This window comes from Stegodyphus dumicola, chromosome 8 (genome assembly GCF_044657685.1).
Source record: "Stegodyphus dumicola isolate Sdum_Otavi_A_Nest chromosome 8, ASM4465768v1".
NCBI classification, from domain to species: Eukaryota; Metazoa; Arthropoda; class Arachnida; order Araneae; family Eresidae; genus Stegodyphus; species Stegodyphus dumicola.
The window spans coordinates 142,017,068-142,037,645 of NC_140775.1; the positions used below are offsets into that span (position 1 = coordinate 142,017,068).

At 32.2% G+C, this 20,578-nt stretch overlaps 1 protein-coding gene across 3 annotated transcripts in view; it reads left to right on the forward strand.

Annotated features, from left to right (window-relative positions):
* Positions 1-20,578, forward strand: part of LOC118183466 (BTB/POZ domain-containing protein 6-B-like) — a 104,158-nt gene that overhangs the window by 3,279 nt on the left and 80,301 nt on the right. For 2 of the 3 annotated variants that reach the window (XM_085822509.1, XM_085822510.1), the window contains exon 2: positions 71-273. The exons of the other annotated variant lie outside the window; for it this stretch is intronic. In XM_085822509.1, coding sequence (XP_085678635.1) covers positions 71-273 — 203 coding nt within the window. The remainder of the gene's footprint in view (positions 1-70; positions 274-20,578) is intronic. 3 annotated transcript variants of the gene reach the window in all.

The window sequence follows — 20,578 nt, forward strand, 5'->3', positions numbered from 1 at the left end:
ATGCCTTCTTTTCATTCTTTATGATTGCATATGTTTTCACTCTAGTAACAAAAAGATGTTATCATTTCAGCTGTAAAATCCCCTGTAAAGCATACTTTCCTGGTATACTCTGTAGAGACATTAGATATTCTTTTGGAAACAGGAGTTATGAAAAGCAACGCCTTCACTGGTAATCGAACCACGGACCTCTGGAATATGCGCCCAGGTTGCAGACCACCACACCACGAAGGCATGCTAAGAAAGCGGAGGAAATACCTTATAATTCTTTCAAACGTTTGTATTGAAATGTTCCATATGTAGAATATGTTTGTGTTTTTAAAGAATATATCTGTTTTCTGTAAGGACATTTTTGTATTTTTAAAGATACGGTGTTATTCTCTCAGAGCATAGTTAAAGAATTTTATGTCTAATTTATACACCTGATATTTGTTACGTTTTTAAAGAAACTTAAAATTTTCTTCTCCTTTTAGTGACTTTCAAATACTTATTTTTAATCCGTTTTTTTAGAACATTAAATTATCAAAATTCATTTCTTTTTGTCCCATTGAAAACACTGGTAATCTGAGCTTAATTTGGATAAAATGTAATTTCCTAATTTCCTTTTAACTCATGGATATTTCGGTAAAAATGTAGCATATTACTGAAGATGCTAAGTAGTTATTTCTATTTTCAGTCAAATGAAAAGTATTGTTGTATTAGTGTTCTATTTTAAAGGTACTCATTTTTCTCGCTAATGAATTTTAGGTTTAAAAAAATGAGTAGCTTCAGTTACACATTCCAAGAAGAACTTCTAGACTGAATCAGTTTACTTAAACAATTAATTAAAAATAGCAATAATTATTCATCAAAAATCAGATTAATCATGCCCTATTACTGCCAGAGTGATAGAGACCAATGAATGCTGGTAGTTCGACCCGGGTTCAAAATTAGGTAACGGGCTGATTTCATGATTGGTTTTCATGGTTGTTTCCATGTGCAACGTGAATACGAGTTGTTTCTCACAGAAAGCACTTCACAAATTCACCCTTCCTTTAGGCAGATAACCTAGACACATTCAAATAACCTAGTCTTTGCCATATTAAAATAATTTAGCCTTACCTAACTTTGTAGTGTCTTCTACTTGAGGGAAGTTTAATTTATTAAAGTCCTTTAAACCCTGCTTAAACTGAAAGCGAGTTATCGCTCGCTATATGAAAATTACAGTATTGTCCTAAGATGTCTTTTAATGAACGTTTTATCTAAAATTTGAGCTTAATAATTGCAACACTTGTACGTACAAATTAAACTTCGCCACTTGCAGATATTAAATAATATAAAGTCAGTTTTACAACCTGAAGTAATTTGTAGGAGAAGACTACAAATGCACTTTTAACTCTCTAGACTATTTATTTGTACACATAGAATTCTATACAGAACTAAAACTCTTGCGCATACGTTTATTTTTATATAGAACCAAACTTCTGCCATTCACAAGTTACTAAATTTTAAATATTACAAAACTAACTGAGCTTGAGCTTTTTAGATCAAATTGTAACTACCCGACTGAACTTCGGCTAGACAAATGGCTAATGCCGACTACCTAACGTAGATGAGCTGGGTCAGAGAAATGTATATCTGCGAACGTTGCTTTACAAATGAAAGTTTCAAGAACTCCGCCTTAAATAGTCGTAAATCATTTACATTTTTGTGAGAATATAAATCCAAATCATAAGAAAGTGGGTTAATTAACACGAATTCTATAACTTCAGATTGCCTTTCTAGAGAACAACAACAATTTGAAGACTAGCAAAAAAAAAAGAACATTTGCAGTAGCATAATTAAAAGAATAGTGCGAATTAGCTGACTTACATTAGTACATAAATTTGATTTCATATGTGTCAAGAAGGTAAAATGCAACCGCTTCTTTCCTTTTATCGCTATACAGCTATTAATACACTACTTATTCTAAATAGACTACTAGTACTAGTAGTTTATCTAGAATAAGTAGTTTTTCGTTGATTGCGTGGTCTTTAAATGAAACCGAGAGGCGTTGCCCATTTAAATATCAGTTGAAAGTTAAGCAATCATACAGTTATTGGATTATTATCCTTATTTTAGTTCATTTACAAAAGTTACTCTTTTGAGTACAGATATATTTTTAATGCATAAATGTGATTTGGGATTCAAGGGGAAAAGATTAAATCAGTTTTCAGCAAACTAATCGCTCAAAGAATAATTTTTAACTTCCAAAGTTATAAGATTTGCAATGATATTCTAACTATGGTGAGATAGCAACAATTTAAAAAATATATATTTTGACAGTAAAATTTTAAAAAATTATTTTTATGCACTGTTTAAAACAGTACTTAATAAATTATGTTCGTGCATCAATAACCTTCCTCATATCTGGTGCGGACACTTATAAACACACTTAAATAATAAGAAAGTAGGTAACTTAATAAGAAAGTAGGTGTAAAATTTTAATTCTTCTTAAAAGGTAAAGCTCAGGGAAATTTAACTAATTTCGAAATTTCGAAATTCTTAGAATCACAAAGTATTGCGCATTTCCACAACTTCACTACTTTGGCAGAATTTCAGTTCATTTCGAGAATTTCAGGATTTTTTGAATTATCAGTGGAGGGTAGAAATGGCAAAGCACACAAGGGCTGTTTGGCTAATTGGAAGGACGCCTTCGCGGAGGATGTTTCAAAAAAAAAAAAAAAAAAACTTGCTGGTATTTACTTTAAACATGAGGAAAGCCGCAAAACCCACCCAAGAACCCAGCCTGCGTCTACTACCACTATTTAGTAGTTTTGTAGAGTCATTAAGATTTTTTGGAAGTCAGAGAGATGAAACATTAGCAACCGCCTTCGCCGGGAGTCGAACCACGGACCTCTGGAATACCGGCCCAGCGTGTTACCGTTACACCACGAAGGCACGCTAGGGAAGTGGGAGAAATACCTTATATACTCCCTTTTTTAAAGGGCGACTAGGGTTTTGGGGGACCTAGTCGCCAAATCTTGGGTGCAGAGAATCATCATCCACAATCCTTTCAGTTCGGGCGCCACTTGCAGAGTCATTAGGATTTTTTGGAAGCCAGAGAGATGAACAATTAGCAATCCCTTCCCCGGGAATCGAACCACGGACCTCTGGAATACCGGCCCAGTGTGCTATCGTTACAGCACGAAGGGGCACGCTAGGGAAGTGGGAAAAATACCTTATAGTTTTAACTATCCGGCCACTATTTTTCAGAGAAATAGAGTCATATTAATTAATGCTATATATATAAAAAAAAAGGAATAAATAAAAGAACGTGACACTAAAACATTTTAATCTCAACAAAAAAGGATAAAAATATTCAAACAGCGAATCACTAAATGTAAATAAATCAGTGAACAAAATCTAAAATATTTTTTTATTAAAGCACTTGTTAATCTGATGTAGAAATTACACTCATTCAAAGCTAATAATTAATTCAAAGAAGATTGTTAATTGCATACAAAAACCAATAATTCTAGAATATGATGAAATATACCAGATTCCTATTCAACAAAAAAAAAAAAAAAAAAAAAAAAAAAAAAAAAAAAAAAAAACCAGAAAAGTGGCAAAAAGGAGAAAAGAAATAGTTTTAATACTTGTAAATGAAAAATTATGAAAACGTATTAATAGTTCACTGCGTTAGACCAAGGACGCTCTCAATAATGTGAGCTAACATGTAAAACTTGTAGCTAGTAGGTAACCTCTATTCTCATGAGACCAATGTCACTTCATATCGATTTTTTTTTTTTTTTAGTCTTTGATAGCATTTCACTAGTAAAAATAAATTTAAGTTATTTAGCCAAAATCTCATTATGAGAACCAATATAACTATTTTTTCTGGAGATTCAATTAAGTAATCATTCAAGGTGATTAGATATGTTCCAGATTTAATGTCGGTGATCTATTTTTGTAATTTTTCATAATTAATATATTTTCTTTAATTACTGATTTATTTTCCTGTTTACAACTGCGTAGATTATTAGCCTAAAAGGGCGTTAACCCGAAAGGGCTATTAGTCTCGAAACAGGATTTTTCGTCATCCACTATAAATGGCTTTCTCACTTTTAAAATTGTTGCCACCAAATACTATTATTTCCCTGTATTATTTTTAAAGGAAATAAATTATGAAGAATCTGTCTATGTATGTTCTTCGCATTATGAAAAACGATGCCATCAAATTTTGAATAACGTAGTCCTCCATCCGAACATGTGCACCTGGGAGCCCGAATTTATAATTTCGAACTTTATATTTTACATTTTGCAAACTTTTAATGAATATTTTGATTCACAAACTCAAAGATTTCAAAGCGAGCAGTGGCAACACTGTAAAGGAATAAAACAATTTTATTTCTTGCCTGGGAGACTGTCTATTGGAAATTCTAAGGACAGCTTTTAAATATTTTGTGATTTTGCCGCTGAATTTAATTTCATGTGGCGCAAGTGTCAAAAAACGTGCTATATAATAAAGAAAGTTAATACACAAAGGTTAGTAATAAAAAGGCAAAAACTTTTGCAAGCCATCTTACTAAGAAAACTCAACATCGATACGATGAAGTGAGAAAAGACTGAAAAAATAGAAAAATGTGAGCAAACACTTAATACTGCATCGGGAATTCTAATCATATGCTGCAGTTAAATTTTTTGTAATTTTGCTGTTGAATGATATATGGCGTAAATGCGAAAACAATGACGCTTAATAATTAAGCTAAAGAGACAAAAAAGAAGTGGATTAGCCGGAGTAAGTGCAACAGCAGACTGATCGACTATGACCTCAGAGAGATCGTAAAACACCTTAACGAATCCTTTTGGGCAACCGTTAAATCTGAACCCCTTCAGACTTTTTTCCTTTATTTTTATGTGTAAACTTTGATATTTTTAAAGTTCTCAATTGTGCAAGGAATGTTGTAATTCGAAAGTTATATTTTTTACTCATTCAATGAAAATTTATATCTACTACTTTTAGATTACTTGCGTGGAATTTGATAGTTTCTCATATTTCATATAACTGATCGTATGCTGTACGTTAAAAAAAGAGGATTACAAGGTCTATCTTCTTCAATACTTATCTTAAATCTATATTACCAAGTACATAATTTCTTAAAATAAGGTAGCAAATTTTATGTAAATAATTTCAACGACCTACGTAAAATAAAAAATTACTACTTGTAATTTCACTACTAAGAAAAATTCAGATTAGAGTTAATTAACTTTTAATTAGTTGAAAGCTAAAGATATCAAACTTCACGAGAAAATTCTCAGAGATATGCTGTAATATTTTCAAGGGACTAGTTGCAAATTTAATAGCTTGCATTTTATGTTAGGGAGATAATAAATTCAGGAAAATTGCTTCAATCAGTAAACCCGTTTTCAAAAGACTGTAAATATTATACTTAAAAATGAAAAATTTTCTTAAAAATAAAACGTATGACGAATATTTTATTAATTGAAAAGATTATACGGTATTTCTCCCGCTTTCTTAGCATGGCTTCGTAGTGCAGTGGTCTGCACGCTGGGCGCGTATTCCAGAGGTCCGCGGTTCGATTCCCGGCGAAGGCGTTTGCTCATTCTCTCCTGCTTCCAAAAAAAATACCTAATGTCTCTACAAGTTTACTGTCTGGGAACCTCATAAAACATTATATTTTATATTTACTGAGCTCTATCATCCAAACTATTGAATTTTTTCTCACAGTTCTCAACGCTATTGCAATAAATTTTCTGATTGCTGGGGCATGTGCTAGATAAGGACTCAAGGGGGAATTTCATAAATTCAGGATGTATGTGCTCAGTCATTTCCTTAGCTTTAGTTAAGCCTGTTCCTTAGTTTAGGTTTAGTTTATGAATATAAAAAAATACTTTAATTTAAGTTTTGGTATTTATCAAATTTTTCTATATTTATTGTTGGTTAGTTTATAAATCACTTTAAAAAAATCTAAATCTATACAAATGTGTATGTATGTATGTATGTATGTATAATATGTATGTACGTATGTATGTATATATATGTATGTATGCATGCATGTATTTACAAATTTCGAGTTTTAGGAAAAAGACAGGATTTTTTAGAAAGGACTTTTTAGAAAAAAGACTGATTTAGCAGTGGTGAAAAGAATGCATGGGGCAAAGCAGGCTGAGAACAACTGTGTTAGGTCGATATTTAAGGAAACAAAATTTGAATACGTTTTTGAATACCGTCTGTATGAAAGCCATTTCCTTTAACCTTAATTTTAATGCCTTTTCTATTTAGCAATTACAAGTACGCCGCTATGTTACGTTACGTTATATCATAAATGTTACGTCATTACGACGTTGCATTTTCTTCAAAATACTGAGTACCAATTTTCCCAGAATTCCTTTTATTGTAAGACTAAAAAGAAATAAATGTGTTGAAAATTATATGACTACGTATTTGAGCCAAAAGTGAATTTTCATTCATGTTCTTAACACTGATCAAATACGTTAGATTTAATATTTTATCTACCGTAGATGACTTTCCTTCCATGATTTAAAATTCACTACTAAACCAATGACCTACTTCTGAAAGCAGTATATCTAAACTTCCCACATAAACTCATCTCTTTTAAACACGCACGCCCTAGTGGCGAATTAACATTTCATTTTTCGTATTCTTAGAACGTATTTACTTCAAGGGCCATAGACAGCAAACACCACAAATTATTTAAGAGGCACTGGAAACATAAATGTCTAGTTCTCGTTTCCGGAAACTAAACTTATCCTTGCGTTTTTCGTGCACTTGGAGACAAAATCTGTCTTTGCGTTGAGTTACAGATTAATCCTTTATTACACGCTCAAATTTTCTCTTATTCTACCATCTCCCCCCTCTCTCTATCGCGTGTCAAGTGGTCAAGGTGGACATTAACATTCAGCAGCACTTCCGAGTTCCCCTCACACGCTAAGAGCTCTTTAATATCTAACCGGACATTTCAAGGCCAAATGGAAATTTCGTAAAAGAGAAGGTTTATTATAACGAAATAAAAATTAAAGTACAGCAACCGAACAGGGTAAAGGCAGCGCCCCCTGCTGCCACTACCAGTCGATATTCCATAATTCCCCAGAGTAGCCCACCCGCACAAGTAACCCAAGGTTACCAAAGTAATTACTAAAGATGGAGTTTTCCATACATCAAGCGGATTTGTCGGCCCTCTCGTTCTTTAGGGTTACAGCATAACTAGCTTGTCGCCAACCGTCGCCAAATGATATCGGAGAAAAATGGGAGGAAAATCTATGTATAATACATAACAAAATTAAGCTTAAGAATGGAAAGAGGCAGTTTTCAATTTCCTCTTGTATTTTGAATATCCTTGCCTGAGTTTGTTGGCATGTGTATTTTATCTTGTGTTAAAAAATACTGTTTTAATTGAAATTAACACGCGATTTCCAAATGCTAGCTTGAAAACATCGGCAACTAAAACAGAGAAATATGTATTTAAATGCAAGGATATGATTAATTACAGTGACTACAAAGTGAAACTTGAGAAGTGGTAGGATTAAATTTCCTTCAGTAAAATATCATATTTAATCCAGAATTTCCCTTTCTTTATTTTATACTTAAAGCCTGCATTTTTAAATCAACAGTCTACTAATGTAGCTCGATTTGTTATCATTCGTGTTTCATACTAATATGAATATACTAACAGTTAATAATTAACCTAAATGAATGTACAAATAAAGCGTTTAATAAAAAATAAATATTTTGTTAGTAGGTTTCAGTAAACAACCGTTTCATTTCATTGATATGGGTTTATTCTAGAATTTTCAGATCTATTTAATTTCATAGTTCTAGATAAAAAAAAAAACAATTTTAATTAATATAGACTTCTTTAATTTGCTGCAGGTAAATTTCAAAGTCGTAGAAAATTCCTGTAAAAATTAAATTTTTACAGGAATTATTGTCGCTTTTTAAGCAGAAGCGACGATACCTGAAGATAGCCATCTCGAAAAAACAAAATAGAAAATAGGTATTAAGTTTTGTATCTGCTTACGTTAGATTAACTGATTAAGACAAATTGCAGGCGAAATATCTAAGGCAAGGATTACTTTCAAGGAGGACTCTTCAAGAGAAACTATTCATATAATCAAGAACAAAACGCCACATGCAACTCGTCATTACCTAGTATTCGAACGTATCGAACTGCTAGTCTTTCAGTCATCTTATTATTTCCTCGACCAATCGTGAGCATTACAAATTAGGATGACATGCTTAGGCCTGTTTATGCTGACGATACTTTGACTCTTTATTTTTCAGTGGTTTTGCTCTTGCGTCTCTTGCTTAAAGACCGTGCCACTGGGACAGAATTGTGGCGCTGTTTCAGCGGTTAATAACTAAAACCCTCTTCTTGAAATGTTAATTATAAAATGCGGTGAAATTAGCACAATGAACATATACATATAGGATAGAGGTGAATAGTACGAAATTAATGTTTAAGAATTTAGAACGGCGATGATGATTAACTGGATACTCTAAGAATTATACATGGTTATTATTCCTATGTATAACTTAACTATTAAAAAAATCTGATGTGTACACCACTTAACTTCATTGTACGGAATATTAAATTACACGCATTTTTTCTTGCATTTCGTTTAAACTCATTGGATTGAATTAAATCTACTTCGCCGACAGCGCATAAACCACAATAGAATAAATGCATTCTTTAAATTTGACTCTATTTGTTTACCATAGCGACACACTGGCGCTAGGTTCATTTAACAGTATTATATTTCGTTCATATTATAACTCAGAATGCACAAAATTTATATCATTTAAATAAATATCTAATCGTTGCCACATGTTCTATTCAAATACTATAATAAAGCTAGAACGATGATATAAAACAAATTAAGCAAACAAAACAAAAAAGAAACAGTTTTTCACAGACGATTGAGTATTTCTCATTCAATTAATTCAGTTCTCACTTCGCCACAAGGCAAAAATACATAAAAACTCAAAATATCTATATTAAAAATTACGAAGTAAATCTTAAACACTTATTACCTCGAAAAAATTCCAGAAAGGATTAAGCATGCTTTAATTCGCAATAATAAATGAAAGCGTTAGCTTTGTTGTTGCGAAGCTACGTTTCTCTAGATTGGCAACAAATCCGCTACTCTGCTGTTTCAAATGTAAACAAGCAATGGCCGCCATCAAAATATTATTAGGCTTAACGTCACTTAAACAACTTAAAAATTAATAATTCAAAAAATATTGCATACAGATTTACTAAAGCCATAAAAACCTTAATCGCAAGATAAAAACAACATAATTCAATCATTTTTAAAGCAAAAAATGTACACTTTACAAACATATAAGAGTAAAGAAACTGAGATCACTGAGCCGGGTAACAGAGTGGATATATATATAAATACATTTATATACGTTTGGCGCGGCCGTTTGCAACCAAAATACGAGGTGCCCATCTACATGTTATAGTAGTCCTATAAACAAAATTTCAACGTTCTGAAGCTACTCGTTTTTGAGTTATGTGAGATACGTACGTACGTACGTACCTACGTACTTTCGTATGTTCGTACAGACGCCACGCTCTCACGCCACGCTTGTCTTCGCTCTCACCAGTTAGTCTGCAGCTGTTGCTTAGATTCGTATTTCTTTAGCACAAATCACAAGATGCATAAACAAGGAACACCGATTAAAAAAGTATGATAGTACCATCCGTATAACAAAATATAGGTAAAAATATATTCTTTTAAGTATTTAGAAGAAAGAAATAAAATACACATGTTCTTCTTTAAGATACAACGATAAACGGAACTGTCTACATTAGAAAGTAAAGCAACAAACCGATTTTATAGCGTATCAGCATAAACGTATCTTTCTTTTTCAACTAAGAAAAAGCAGGAAAAAGCAAAATAGTGTTTTTTTACTTTTTTCTTTTATATTTCTAAGTTCAAAATAGGGGAGAAAAATGAAATCTAGGAATTCATAATTAAATTCTTGAAAAATTAGTACCATTAAATGTTTAAAAAAAGTACAAAATATAAATATAATAAGGAAACAATATTTACAATCTGATCTTGGAATGCAGATTTCAGGTTAACCCTATAACAAATTTAAGCTAAGCAGTTATGCTAGAGCTATAGGTTTCAAAATTAGTTCTTCAGAAATTAAAGGTAAAAAAACTTAAAATCTTAGGCAATATTGTGATAAAAAAAATTCCAAATGGTGGAAAAAGAATTTGTTGTGGGTTTTGCTTGAATGAATGTGTGGTATCCAGGTCATGTTGTGGTCGAACGTAAGGCCCAGATATTTTAGTTGATTGACTATTTGTATCCTCTGATTGTTGATCTTAATGGTTGGTCTTCTTGCGAGAGGAAGAGAAACAATTAATTTTATAATAACTGTTTTTTTTTCTGTTTTTTAAATGCTAGTTTTTGTTATGCTTATTATTTATTTGATTCGCCCATAAACATGTGCTCTTCCTTCTCTTTGGTCTGTCACTGTCCTAGTTTGTTCAAATAGATTCACTTATACGCTTCAGTATTTTGTTAAAAAACTGTTCTTATTTAGTAATAAACTATTTAATAATAATCTAAATTATCTGTTTAAATAATACACGCATACATTTTTAAATGATTGTGTAAAAGCACAACTTGATTCAGGGAAAGCCTAATCTACGTCTAAAAATGCTTATTTGAAAAAGTGCTTTTACCATTATCCCGTTGCAGTATATTATTGCGATGTTAAAGCAAGTATGATTGATAGCGGATTATTTTCAACCACGAATAATTTTTCAAAAATTGCAGTCTTATTACAGTGGATGAAAAGCAATAGAAAAAGGATTTATCGGTTCTGGTTATTTTAGGATTTATGCGTCTATATAACAAATCTATATTTTCATATTTCTCCGGAACAGACAGGTATTTTGATCAATATGTCTATTGAATAGCTATATAGGATCTCTTTGTAGAATCAGCAGTAAATTAAGCTTTGATCTTATCAATTTGCACTTAAAATAAAAGAAAAATATCCAAATAAATATTTTAAATTGCAATCTGAAAACTTCAGATTAGAATCTAACTTCTGGAGTAATTTTTTAATTAAAATTTCAAAAAACCTAAAGAAAATTAAATTAAAAATTTTAAAATTTACAAATGAGCTTGCAATATAATATTGAATTTAGATTTTGGTGATTTCAATTTAACCTCTGAAACAATTTTAAGATAAGCATTTTCAAAAGGTTTTTTTTTTTTTAGTTTAAGAATTAACGCCCCAAAATTAAATATATACAATTTTAAATGAGTTCTTCAAAAGGGTAAAACAGAACCTTTGAAGAACTCTGTTCTTCAAAGGGAAAACCTAAACGTTTATGAAAATATTTCACCATAAATTATGATAATTTATTAGCTTTTTAAATGAAGAAAAAACTTACTCATTCAAGCTGTATTACAGGAACGTTTGCGTGCAAGATTTACAGCGATCATTTTCCTCAAGTAGCCATGTTTTTCATGCTGCCAGAGCAATAAAAATCTCTTAAAATTATTTAAAATATTTTCAATAAACTTAATGCATTATATGCAGCGATCAAGAATTTTTTTAAGTAATAATATTTCTATATGCAGTTCAATTGCGGTATTATGCCAATTGACTGTGTAGGAGATATTATGAGTTCTTTTAGTAGTTTGAGGAAAAAAAGATTTTCTAAAGTAACTTTATTCATTAACAACCTACATGACTTTATTAATTGTAAGTATAATTTTATCCTAGTAGTTGTCACTGAGCATTAGTTGTTATTGTTGCTAATGCTCACTTGTCTGACCTATATGTCAGCCCGAGCTCACGAAATTCCTCGTAGCAAGGAGCGCAAGTTTATGCCTGTCGTTGGCAACAGCCTTGAGCACCTTAGGTGACCTTATAGGCCTTGAGCACCTTATAGGATTTAGCTCATCCCCCCCCTCAGTTTTGATAAAGAAAGCCCCGGGGGACGGGTCCGAAAGTCTCCCGCCCCTCTTCCTCTACCGTCGATCTCTCGAGAGAACTTTCGCTCGCCGCATATTTAGAGTGCCGCCCATGCCGCACGGACACTGTACATTTACAAACATCCATGCCTTCTCCGGAACTAGAACCAGGCCCCTTCGGCAATGCAGTCAGCGACGCTAACCACTATACCGGTTGGGTCAGGGCCAAACTAGTAGTTGAACCCACCCAAATTCTGGCGAATGGGCTAGCTGCATACGACTTATCTTGTTTTCCTCCTAGTGTAACTATGATACAGAACTATTTCCCTTAAAAAATCCTGCACGAAGTCTTTTTTCCCTTTGCATGCGACACCATAACTCCCCCTCAAAAAATTCTACCTGATAATGGATTAATAGTCATTAATCATTATTTAGCATAATGGATTTTAACAGCAAGTATAAATTTTTTTCCTAAAGTTGAAATTTAATAATGGGTATAAGTTTACTTCTTAATCGACATATAAAACCTAAAAGGAGTTCTACTATCTAAGAAAATATTTGAATAAAATGTTCTTTCTACTATTGCGTGCAGTATATTCGAAAGAAAAGACTAAAAGCAGTATTCGATCTGCAGCAATCGGCTGAATTGCCGGTGAATCGCAAATGAAGTTAACCATTTATCTCTTTCTTTTCAAAGAATTCATTTTCCGAACCTTGGTTAGAGAGTTGAACGTACCGTTATAATCCTGTTAACATGTGACATAATTCAGCTATTGCGTGCCACGGGGATTTGACATCGGCCTTTCTTCCGACTTTCATGCATGGGAATTCCGCATATCTATCTAGATTTAAAAGAAATCGATATTCTCGGATGTAGTCAGCCAAATAGGCGATAAAGTGAATATTCTGGTAGCGCTTTTACTACATTGGTAATTACCTCAGTGAGAGTGATCCCTAGAGATTTAAATGTCCCTGAACTGATGATGGCATGGACAAGCTTTCCGGCTAGCCACTGAATAATAATTTTTTAATGCTCTTTTTTTTTCCAGCTTTTGCTCTTCTTCGCTCTTAATACTGTTATTTTTTTTTTTTTTTTTTTTTTTTGTTTGCTTCTTCTCTCTTGTGACGATCACTTTTAATCTACTGTTATCAATGGAATAGCTATTGTGTTCGCCAGGTTCAAAGCGTTCCAAGGACGAGAGCTTGTATTCTGTGTCTGGCATGGCTTCTGTGGCAGAAATTAAATATTTTTGTCTGAGAATGCTGTTGTATGCGTGACTTTTGTTATCATAATAGATCTTTGATACAAGATCGAGATATTAAATGCAGAAGTAATGCATTTATTAGACCGAGCTTCATCCTGGAAAGGTTTCTAAAGTAGCTATCTGCCTGTGACATGTTAAAAAAGTCCCAGAGTTATTAGAAACTTTGCTAAATTGCCTGTTGTATAATAACTTAAGTTGTAAACAGCGCAAGTTAGCTTTCATACATAACTCAATTTTTCTTTAAAGTATTTTGCAAATATTTTCTATCTTCTAACTCAGGGGTCCCCAACGTTTTTGTCCCTAAGAGCACATTCTAGAATATCTGCTGGACGACGGGAACCATTTACTTTTTCAAGATGAATTTATAGCTGAATAGAATTAGTAATATAAGCAACATAAAAACGAGATTGGTCGCATTTCGCTGTGTGCTGGAATCTGTGCTGGACGCAATTTCTATTTTACTAAAAATGAGAAAACTTTCACATAGAATTTTATTGAAAACTAAAACATTTTTATTTCGGCTATTGTGATCGCACAGTGAAGAGCACACGTTAAACGATCAGCGGACGCCATGGTGCACGTGGGAATAGAGTTGTGAACTGCTCTAACTACTTTTCTTTTCGATTCTTCTTTTAATTTGTCCATTATTTTACACATACACGCCCAAAAAAACACTTTTACACAAAATGTTTATTAATATTTACAAATTTGTATAGAGAGAATGTTTTATTTGTTCGCTTTCAGGTGGAACGCAAGAAAATTATGCATTCCTTTTCTATTTAACTTGTAATTATTATAAAAGCTTTGCATCTTATGAATGTTTTAAATGTTAAAATTTCATTTGTTTCAATTTAAACTGAAAAACATTGATTCGATATAAAGTTTCCATTAAGAATAATAGTTAATTAAGAATAAAAGCCATTAAGAATAAAAGTCTGAACTTACCATTAAGAATAAAAGTATCACATTTTATGAATGTGTTAAATGTCAAAAATGCATTTGCTTCTATTTTAACTCAAGAACTTTAATTCAAAATAAAGCAAAATGGATTAAACCAGATGATAAGTTGAAATGTTTTAAAATTTTTTTTAACTAATTTTTTAGACAAAAAATATAATTGACCATGGTTTGGTAAATTTACTAAATTATGATATTAAGCATTTAACAATGATAAACACGTGCTTGAATTTGCAAATGCAGCTCTTGATAGTTATGCAATAATAACACAAAAAATTAAAAATGTGTTTATTAGTCCAAAGGGACAATTTGCCCAGAAGAACTATTAATTTCGTTTTGGTATTTTACGTTGATTCACTTTTTGCGTTGTTTCACTTTTCAAATTGTTGTCACCAACTATTATCACCAAATATTATATATATATATATATATATTATTAAATATATTATTATTATATTTAAATAAAATAATGAAGAATCTGTATATATGTATGTATGCTTCTCGCATTGCGATATGCGATAAAAGAACGGTACCTACATTTATCAAATTTTCAATAACGTAATCCTTCTGAGATTGTGGGCATTTGAAATTTGTTTTATTACCAATTTCATATGTTAAAAACTTTAACAAATTTTTGATTAACAAACTTAAGGATGTCAAAGTGAGCTATGCCAAAGTTGTACAGAAAAAACATTTTCATCTCCAGCGCGCAAGTCTGTGTATCCGAAATTCTAAAGATATGCTCATTTTAAAATTATTTTGCGATATTCTGTTGAACTGAATTTTATGGTGATATTTAATAACTATAGGTAACACACAAAACGTTAAAAAGAAACTCTTTGGACGTAATTTAAAACCTGAAACCTTTTAGACTTTTTAAAAAATTTTTTAAACAATTCATTTTTATTGCTTAAGAAAGCCAAACTTTATTTGCTTACACACTTAGGAAATCAAAACATTATTCTAATCTTTCTAACTGTTGCCAAACTGCAAAACTAAAACTCTGCCTAAAAAGGAACACAACGGCTGTTGAATATCGTTACAAAAAATATAAATCATGGAGCTCATAACAATTATTTTCAAAAAGCAGCTTTTATTGAAAAAGCAGCTTGTTCTAGTTTTTCGTTTTTTGAACAGCCAAAATAAAAAAATATTATCATTTGTTGGAAATATTTGCTGCAACCTTACGCGAAGGCATTTTACTGATATAAATAAATAGCTGTTTCTTCGTTATTTAGTTAGCTTATATTCCTTTTCAAACTTAGCTAAGTTACCTGCACCGAATTAATTTCTAATTTTGAATATTTAAAACAAGACATCAAAGAGAAGATAAAAATTTCCAAATAAAAAACCAACTATAGCTTGAATAATTAAGTTTTTTCCTCATTAATTCAATGCTTAAGTCTTCAAGGGTATTACTATACAGTTAAATAATATTGCAATTTATAAACCATTTGGCATTGCCATTTTTAACCCCTTGGGTACGGATTTATTTGAGAAAATCTTTGCATGTGGAACGGATATAATTTTTGGTTGCTTGGAGTAGAATCTAAAAGCAGCACATTTTACGTAAGAATTTATTTATTTCTAAAATATTGGTGACATATTTAGTATTAAGATGTCTTTAAGTAATTATAATTGCGAAACAAAAATAAATTAATGACAACAACATAAAACTAAATGAAATAAATTCAAGCTATAACAAAAAACCAATTACTAATAATTATGCAGTGTGTATTTTTCAAAGCAAATAAGTAAATACAGTGCTACTTTGCATTGTTTGCACTGCCACGTAGTCTCTTTCCTAATATTATGCTTATAACGAACACGGCACCTTTTTCCAAGGTGTTGCTTGGACTTAGTTGACGGAATGTTCTCAGGAAAGTGTGCCCAATTTTTCGCTGCCAAACGAAATGGTTGTATCGCTATTTGACGGGCGTTCACGACGTTTATAATTTGGCAATGAAAATTGCTCCAGCAATTCTTCGGCAATAGCTAAACGAAAGGAAGTAATGCCTGCCTTGGTTGTGCAGTTGATTTTAGAATATAAAACATGAGCATTATAAAAGGCCATATCTATTAGATAAAAAAACATTTTCTTATTACCCTTTACAAATTTTCTCATAACTGAGAAGCACGCTAGTAATTGGTCTTGTTTATCAACGCCTCCCATACCTTTATTATACTCAATCACAGATGCCGGTTTTATAATATATTCGCTATCGCCACCTTCATTTTTTCTCCTTTTGCCTACGTTTATCAAATCAGCATTTGAATGTTTCGTGCTAAGTATGTGAATCATCCGCTCCTAGAGAAAACAAGTGAATGACGTTTCTCAGACGTCAAATGTACCCAAAAGTTTAATATTTGGTTTGACGTCTTAGACACGTCATCCGCTCCTAGGGGATAAAAAGTGAATGACGTTTCTCAGACGTCAAATGTACCCATGGGGTTAATAGCTGTCCTTTGAATAAAGGAATTTATATGTTATATCTTTAATTTCAAAAGAACTTATTTTTAAGCCGGTAGGCTTATAGTAAATGTATGGATTTGAACTGACTATGAAAATACGTTTGTATACGAATAAGGATAAGGTTTGGAGATAAAGATTGCATTTTTTAAAATTATAAGTTTTATGAATTTTAAAAAGCTTTTTTAACTTTTTGAAACTTTAATGGTAAATTCTTCAAGAAGTTAGACTACACATTCAAGTTTTCATATTGTAATCTATTTTTTTAGTAATATTATACTTAGTACTGTTATTAGCACTCTTATAATGAAGGGTATTACGTCGCTAGGAATTTATTCTGTTTGCTATTTTTGTAATGTGTATTCATCATTCTTCTCTAAGTTTCTGCAAAAAAAAAAAAAAAAAAAAATATTTTGCAAAAATTATGGAAGAGAAGCCCTTTTTTAGCCCAAGAGGCATTTTAACACAAATGGATTACTAGTCTGGATACGGAATTTAACGTTGAATCACTAGAAACGGTGCATGGCTTTGTGGGATTCAATCTTCTTCTCTATCACGCAATGTAACTAGATCTACTTAAGTGTTAATCCTTGCGACTTCTCGCAAAGACAAGAAGATAAACACAACAGGAGAATGGTGTATAAGGCTCTTTTATTGAACACAATATTTTACAGATGGTACGGACTTACTCACTTACAGTCACCTACCACTTACTGTGAGAAACTTAAAAGATAATGTAACACTAAATTTAAAGGTCAAGAATAGTTTAAGACTATAGAATTCAGTTCAATCTAATAGGCTTATCAGGTTCAATGTTCCGTCTTACTTTCTTCGGGAACATGCAAGGACCTGACTCGGAACAGAGAGCTTACTAAAGCTACGTTCGATACCTGTGGGAAGTGGACAGGATTCACAAGAAGGGTATACAAAACCCTTTATTTTCTCTATTTACAATAACTTCCGTACTTCGGAATACAAAGACCCACTACTTGTGGTCTAAACGTAAAAATATAAAAATAAAACTAAACTCTTAACTTTGAAATAATAAACGTGGAAGATTGGCCTTATATTAACAGGAAGCCGTATGTAGTACAGAGAACTGTGAACACTACAATACGTTTAAAAATTATCAAGAGGATTAAACCTCTGGCCTGGAAAGCAACCAGCAACTGAGTAAAACTTCTAAGGTAAGCGGCCTGCTTCGACTAACTGCTTCCTCTCTTTCGCTTGGCAAAAAGCCACAACTTAAATACTTGGCGTTCGCCAGACAAACTTTGCATAAATACATTAACGCTTATAATTCTGGCCGGAAGTAGAAAATAAGAAGTGATAGTAAAGATTTAAAATAAAATAAACGTTAGTAAAACTTAAGATCCTTACAGGCTGACTCAGAACTTACACCGGCAGGATAATAATTCCGCGACAAGAATGAGAAGTCGATATTCAAAGTTTACAGCTGGTAAAATAACAACGCACGCTCATAGTAGCGAAACCACCCTCTCAGTAAATTTTTCGCTACATCACTTTAAATACACTCGTTTTAACCCTAACTAGTTTACATACTTATGCGAGGAAACGCGAAGGGAATAAGAGAAGACAGAAAAGGCTAAAAATTAAAATAACTAAACCCTACAGCCCTGCAAATAAATGAAACCCTACAACTTTTCAAAATATTCCCACCCAATATTATCGCGCTGTAATTTATTTTAAGAAATTACGTAATGAAGAATCTGTATGAGTTTATGATTGTTTTTTGCAATGCGATAAAACGACGGTACCTAAGCCATTAGATTTTGAATAACGTTGTCCTCTACCCGAACATGTGCACCCGAATTAGTTTTATTATCGATTTCATATTTGTATAACTTTAATGAATTTTTAATTAAGAATCTGAACGATTTAAAGACGAGCAGTGGCAATATTGTAAGAAATAAAACATTTTTATCTCCAACAGCTCGAGAGATAAGTGAAAGTAGAGAGCAGGGTCCGGACATCCGGGTGGCTATTCGGCTATCGTTCGGATCCCGCAACTGTGCAGAAAAACAACATTGCCAAACAGGGGCTGATATTGGAAGACAAACGTCTTACAATACCAATACTTATTATACAATATATGACAATATAGCGATAATTTACGTCAAAAGATTGGTATTGAGAGACAGCGGGAGAGACTCTCTATCGAAAATTCTAAAGATATGCTGGTTTTAAATATCTGGTGACTTTGCTATTGAATTGAATTTTATGTGGCGTAAATGCAAAAATCGTGATACATAATAAATAAAGTTAACATACAAAAAGTTAATAATAAGAAAGACAAAAAATATTTTTACTAGCCATCTTACTAAGAAGACTGAAAACTGATATGATAAATTAAGAGAAGTGTGAAAAAATTATGCAAATGTATGCCAACACTTAATACTGAATCGGGAATTCCAAATTTTATTTGTCTAAACGTTTGAAAAAAAATTATGCTTAATTATGCTTAATAATAAAGCGGCCGAGCGGTAAATTCGCTGAACACTGGTAGTTCGGCCCGAGGTTCGAATCCCGCGAACGGGCTGGCTGCATGGGTGTTTTCCTGATTTTCCCTATGTGTAACGTGTATACGAGCCAGTTTCCCTTAGAAAGTCCTCCACGAAGGCATCCCTCCCCCTTAGGCAGATAGCCCTCGAGGCTTTGCCGTAATTAAATAACCTAACCTATATAACAAAGCTAAAAAGGCAAAACAAAAGGAGTAGCAGGAATAAGTATAACAACAGCAGATTGAGTAGTCTATCAGCTCAGCGAGAGCGTAAAAAAACGTTTTGGGGGAACCGTTAAAATCTGAAACCTTTCAGTTTTTTTTTTTTTTAATTATTATAATTCTTTTTTTATTTCCAAATAACATTGATTTATTTTATTTATGCTGTGCGTGGTATTTTATCTAACGCAGTATTTCTAAGCGTAGTATAGCAAAATATTCTTTAAATACTTCATTCTATATTATATTTAAAAATTCTTCAGTATTTCTAGTCTGTTATGTAGCTTCAAACATTTTTGCAATAGTGATATACACAAATACTAGATAAATATGATATTCATTAAGGGTAACAAATCTATTTATTAAAAGTAGGTAGCCTATGTTAACAGATCCATGAATAAAAATTTCTTTCGGAGTTTTAGGGAATGTTGCTCAAGAATACATTTATTGTTGTAAAAAGAAACTTGAAATAAATTCTGTAATATAATTTGACTTGAAATAAATTCTGTAATATAAATCTGAAAAATGTTTTGAATGTATATCATCTCGTTTAAAGCTCTAATGAGAAATTTCAGTTACCATTTTAAGCTTTTCTACTTCCTTTTTAACTGCTGTCAAATTTGTTAGTTTCGTTATCGAAAAAAACTGTAAATTGCTTTTATTTAATATACATAATACTGAGTTTGCTTGTATTCCATTAAAAGATACACTTTATAAACTTTATATTAATTTTCTTCACTCCCAATGACATGGACGGAAGCAAGCTTTAGCAACTGAACATGACACCCAACCAGGATATTATTTCGTGATTCTTGATTACCGTACGGAAGGGTACGGATTCGAATCCCGGAGAAAGCGTGGATGTTTGTAAATGTATACTGTATGTGTGGTACGGGGACAGTCTAAATATGGGGCGAGTCTTCTCGAGAACTTGATGGTACGGGAAAAGGGAAGAGAGATCCTTGGACTCATCCCCCCCCGGTGTGCTTGCTCTCAATATTAGGGTCAGAACTGATCTAAAGTCATGCTGTCAGCTATATGGTACTCAAGGCTGTTGTCAACGGCAACTGAAAATTCGAGATAGTGTCATGTTGTCATTGTTTTGAATAAAAAATGCTGATATAAATATTTCACCAATAATATGATGCCAGAGTATCAATTTTATAATTTCTTACACATCTCAATAAAAACAATATT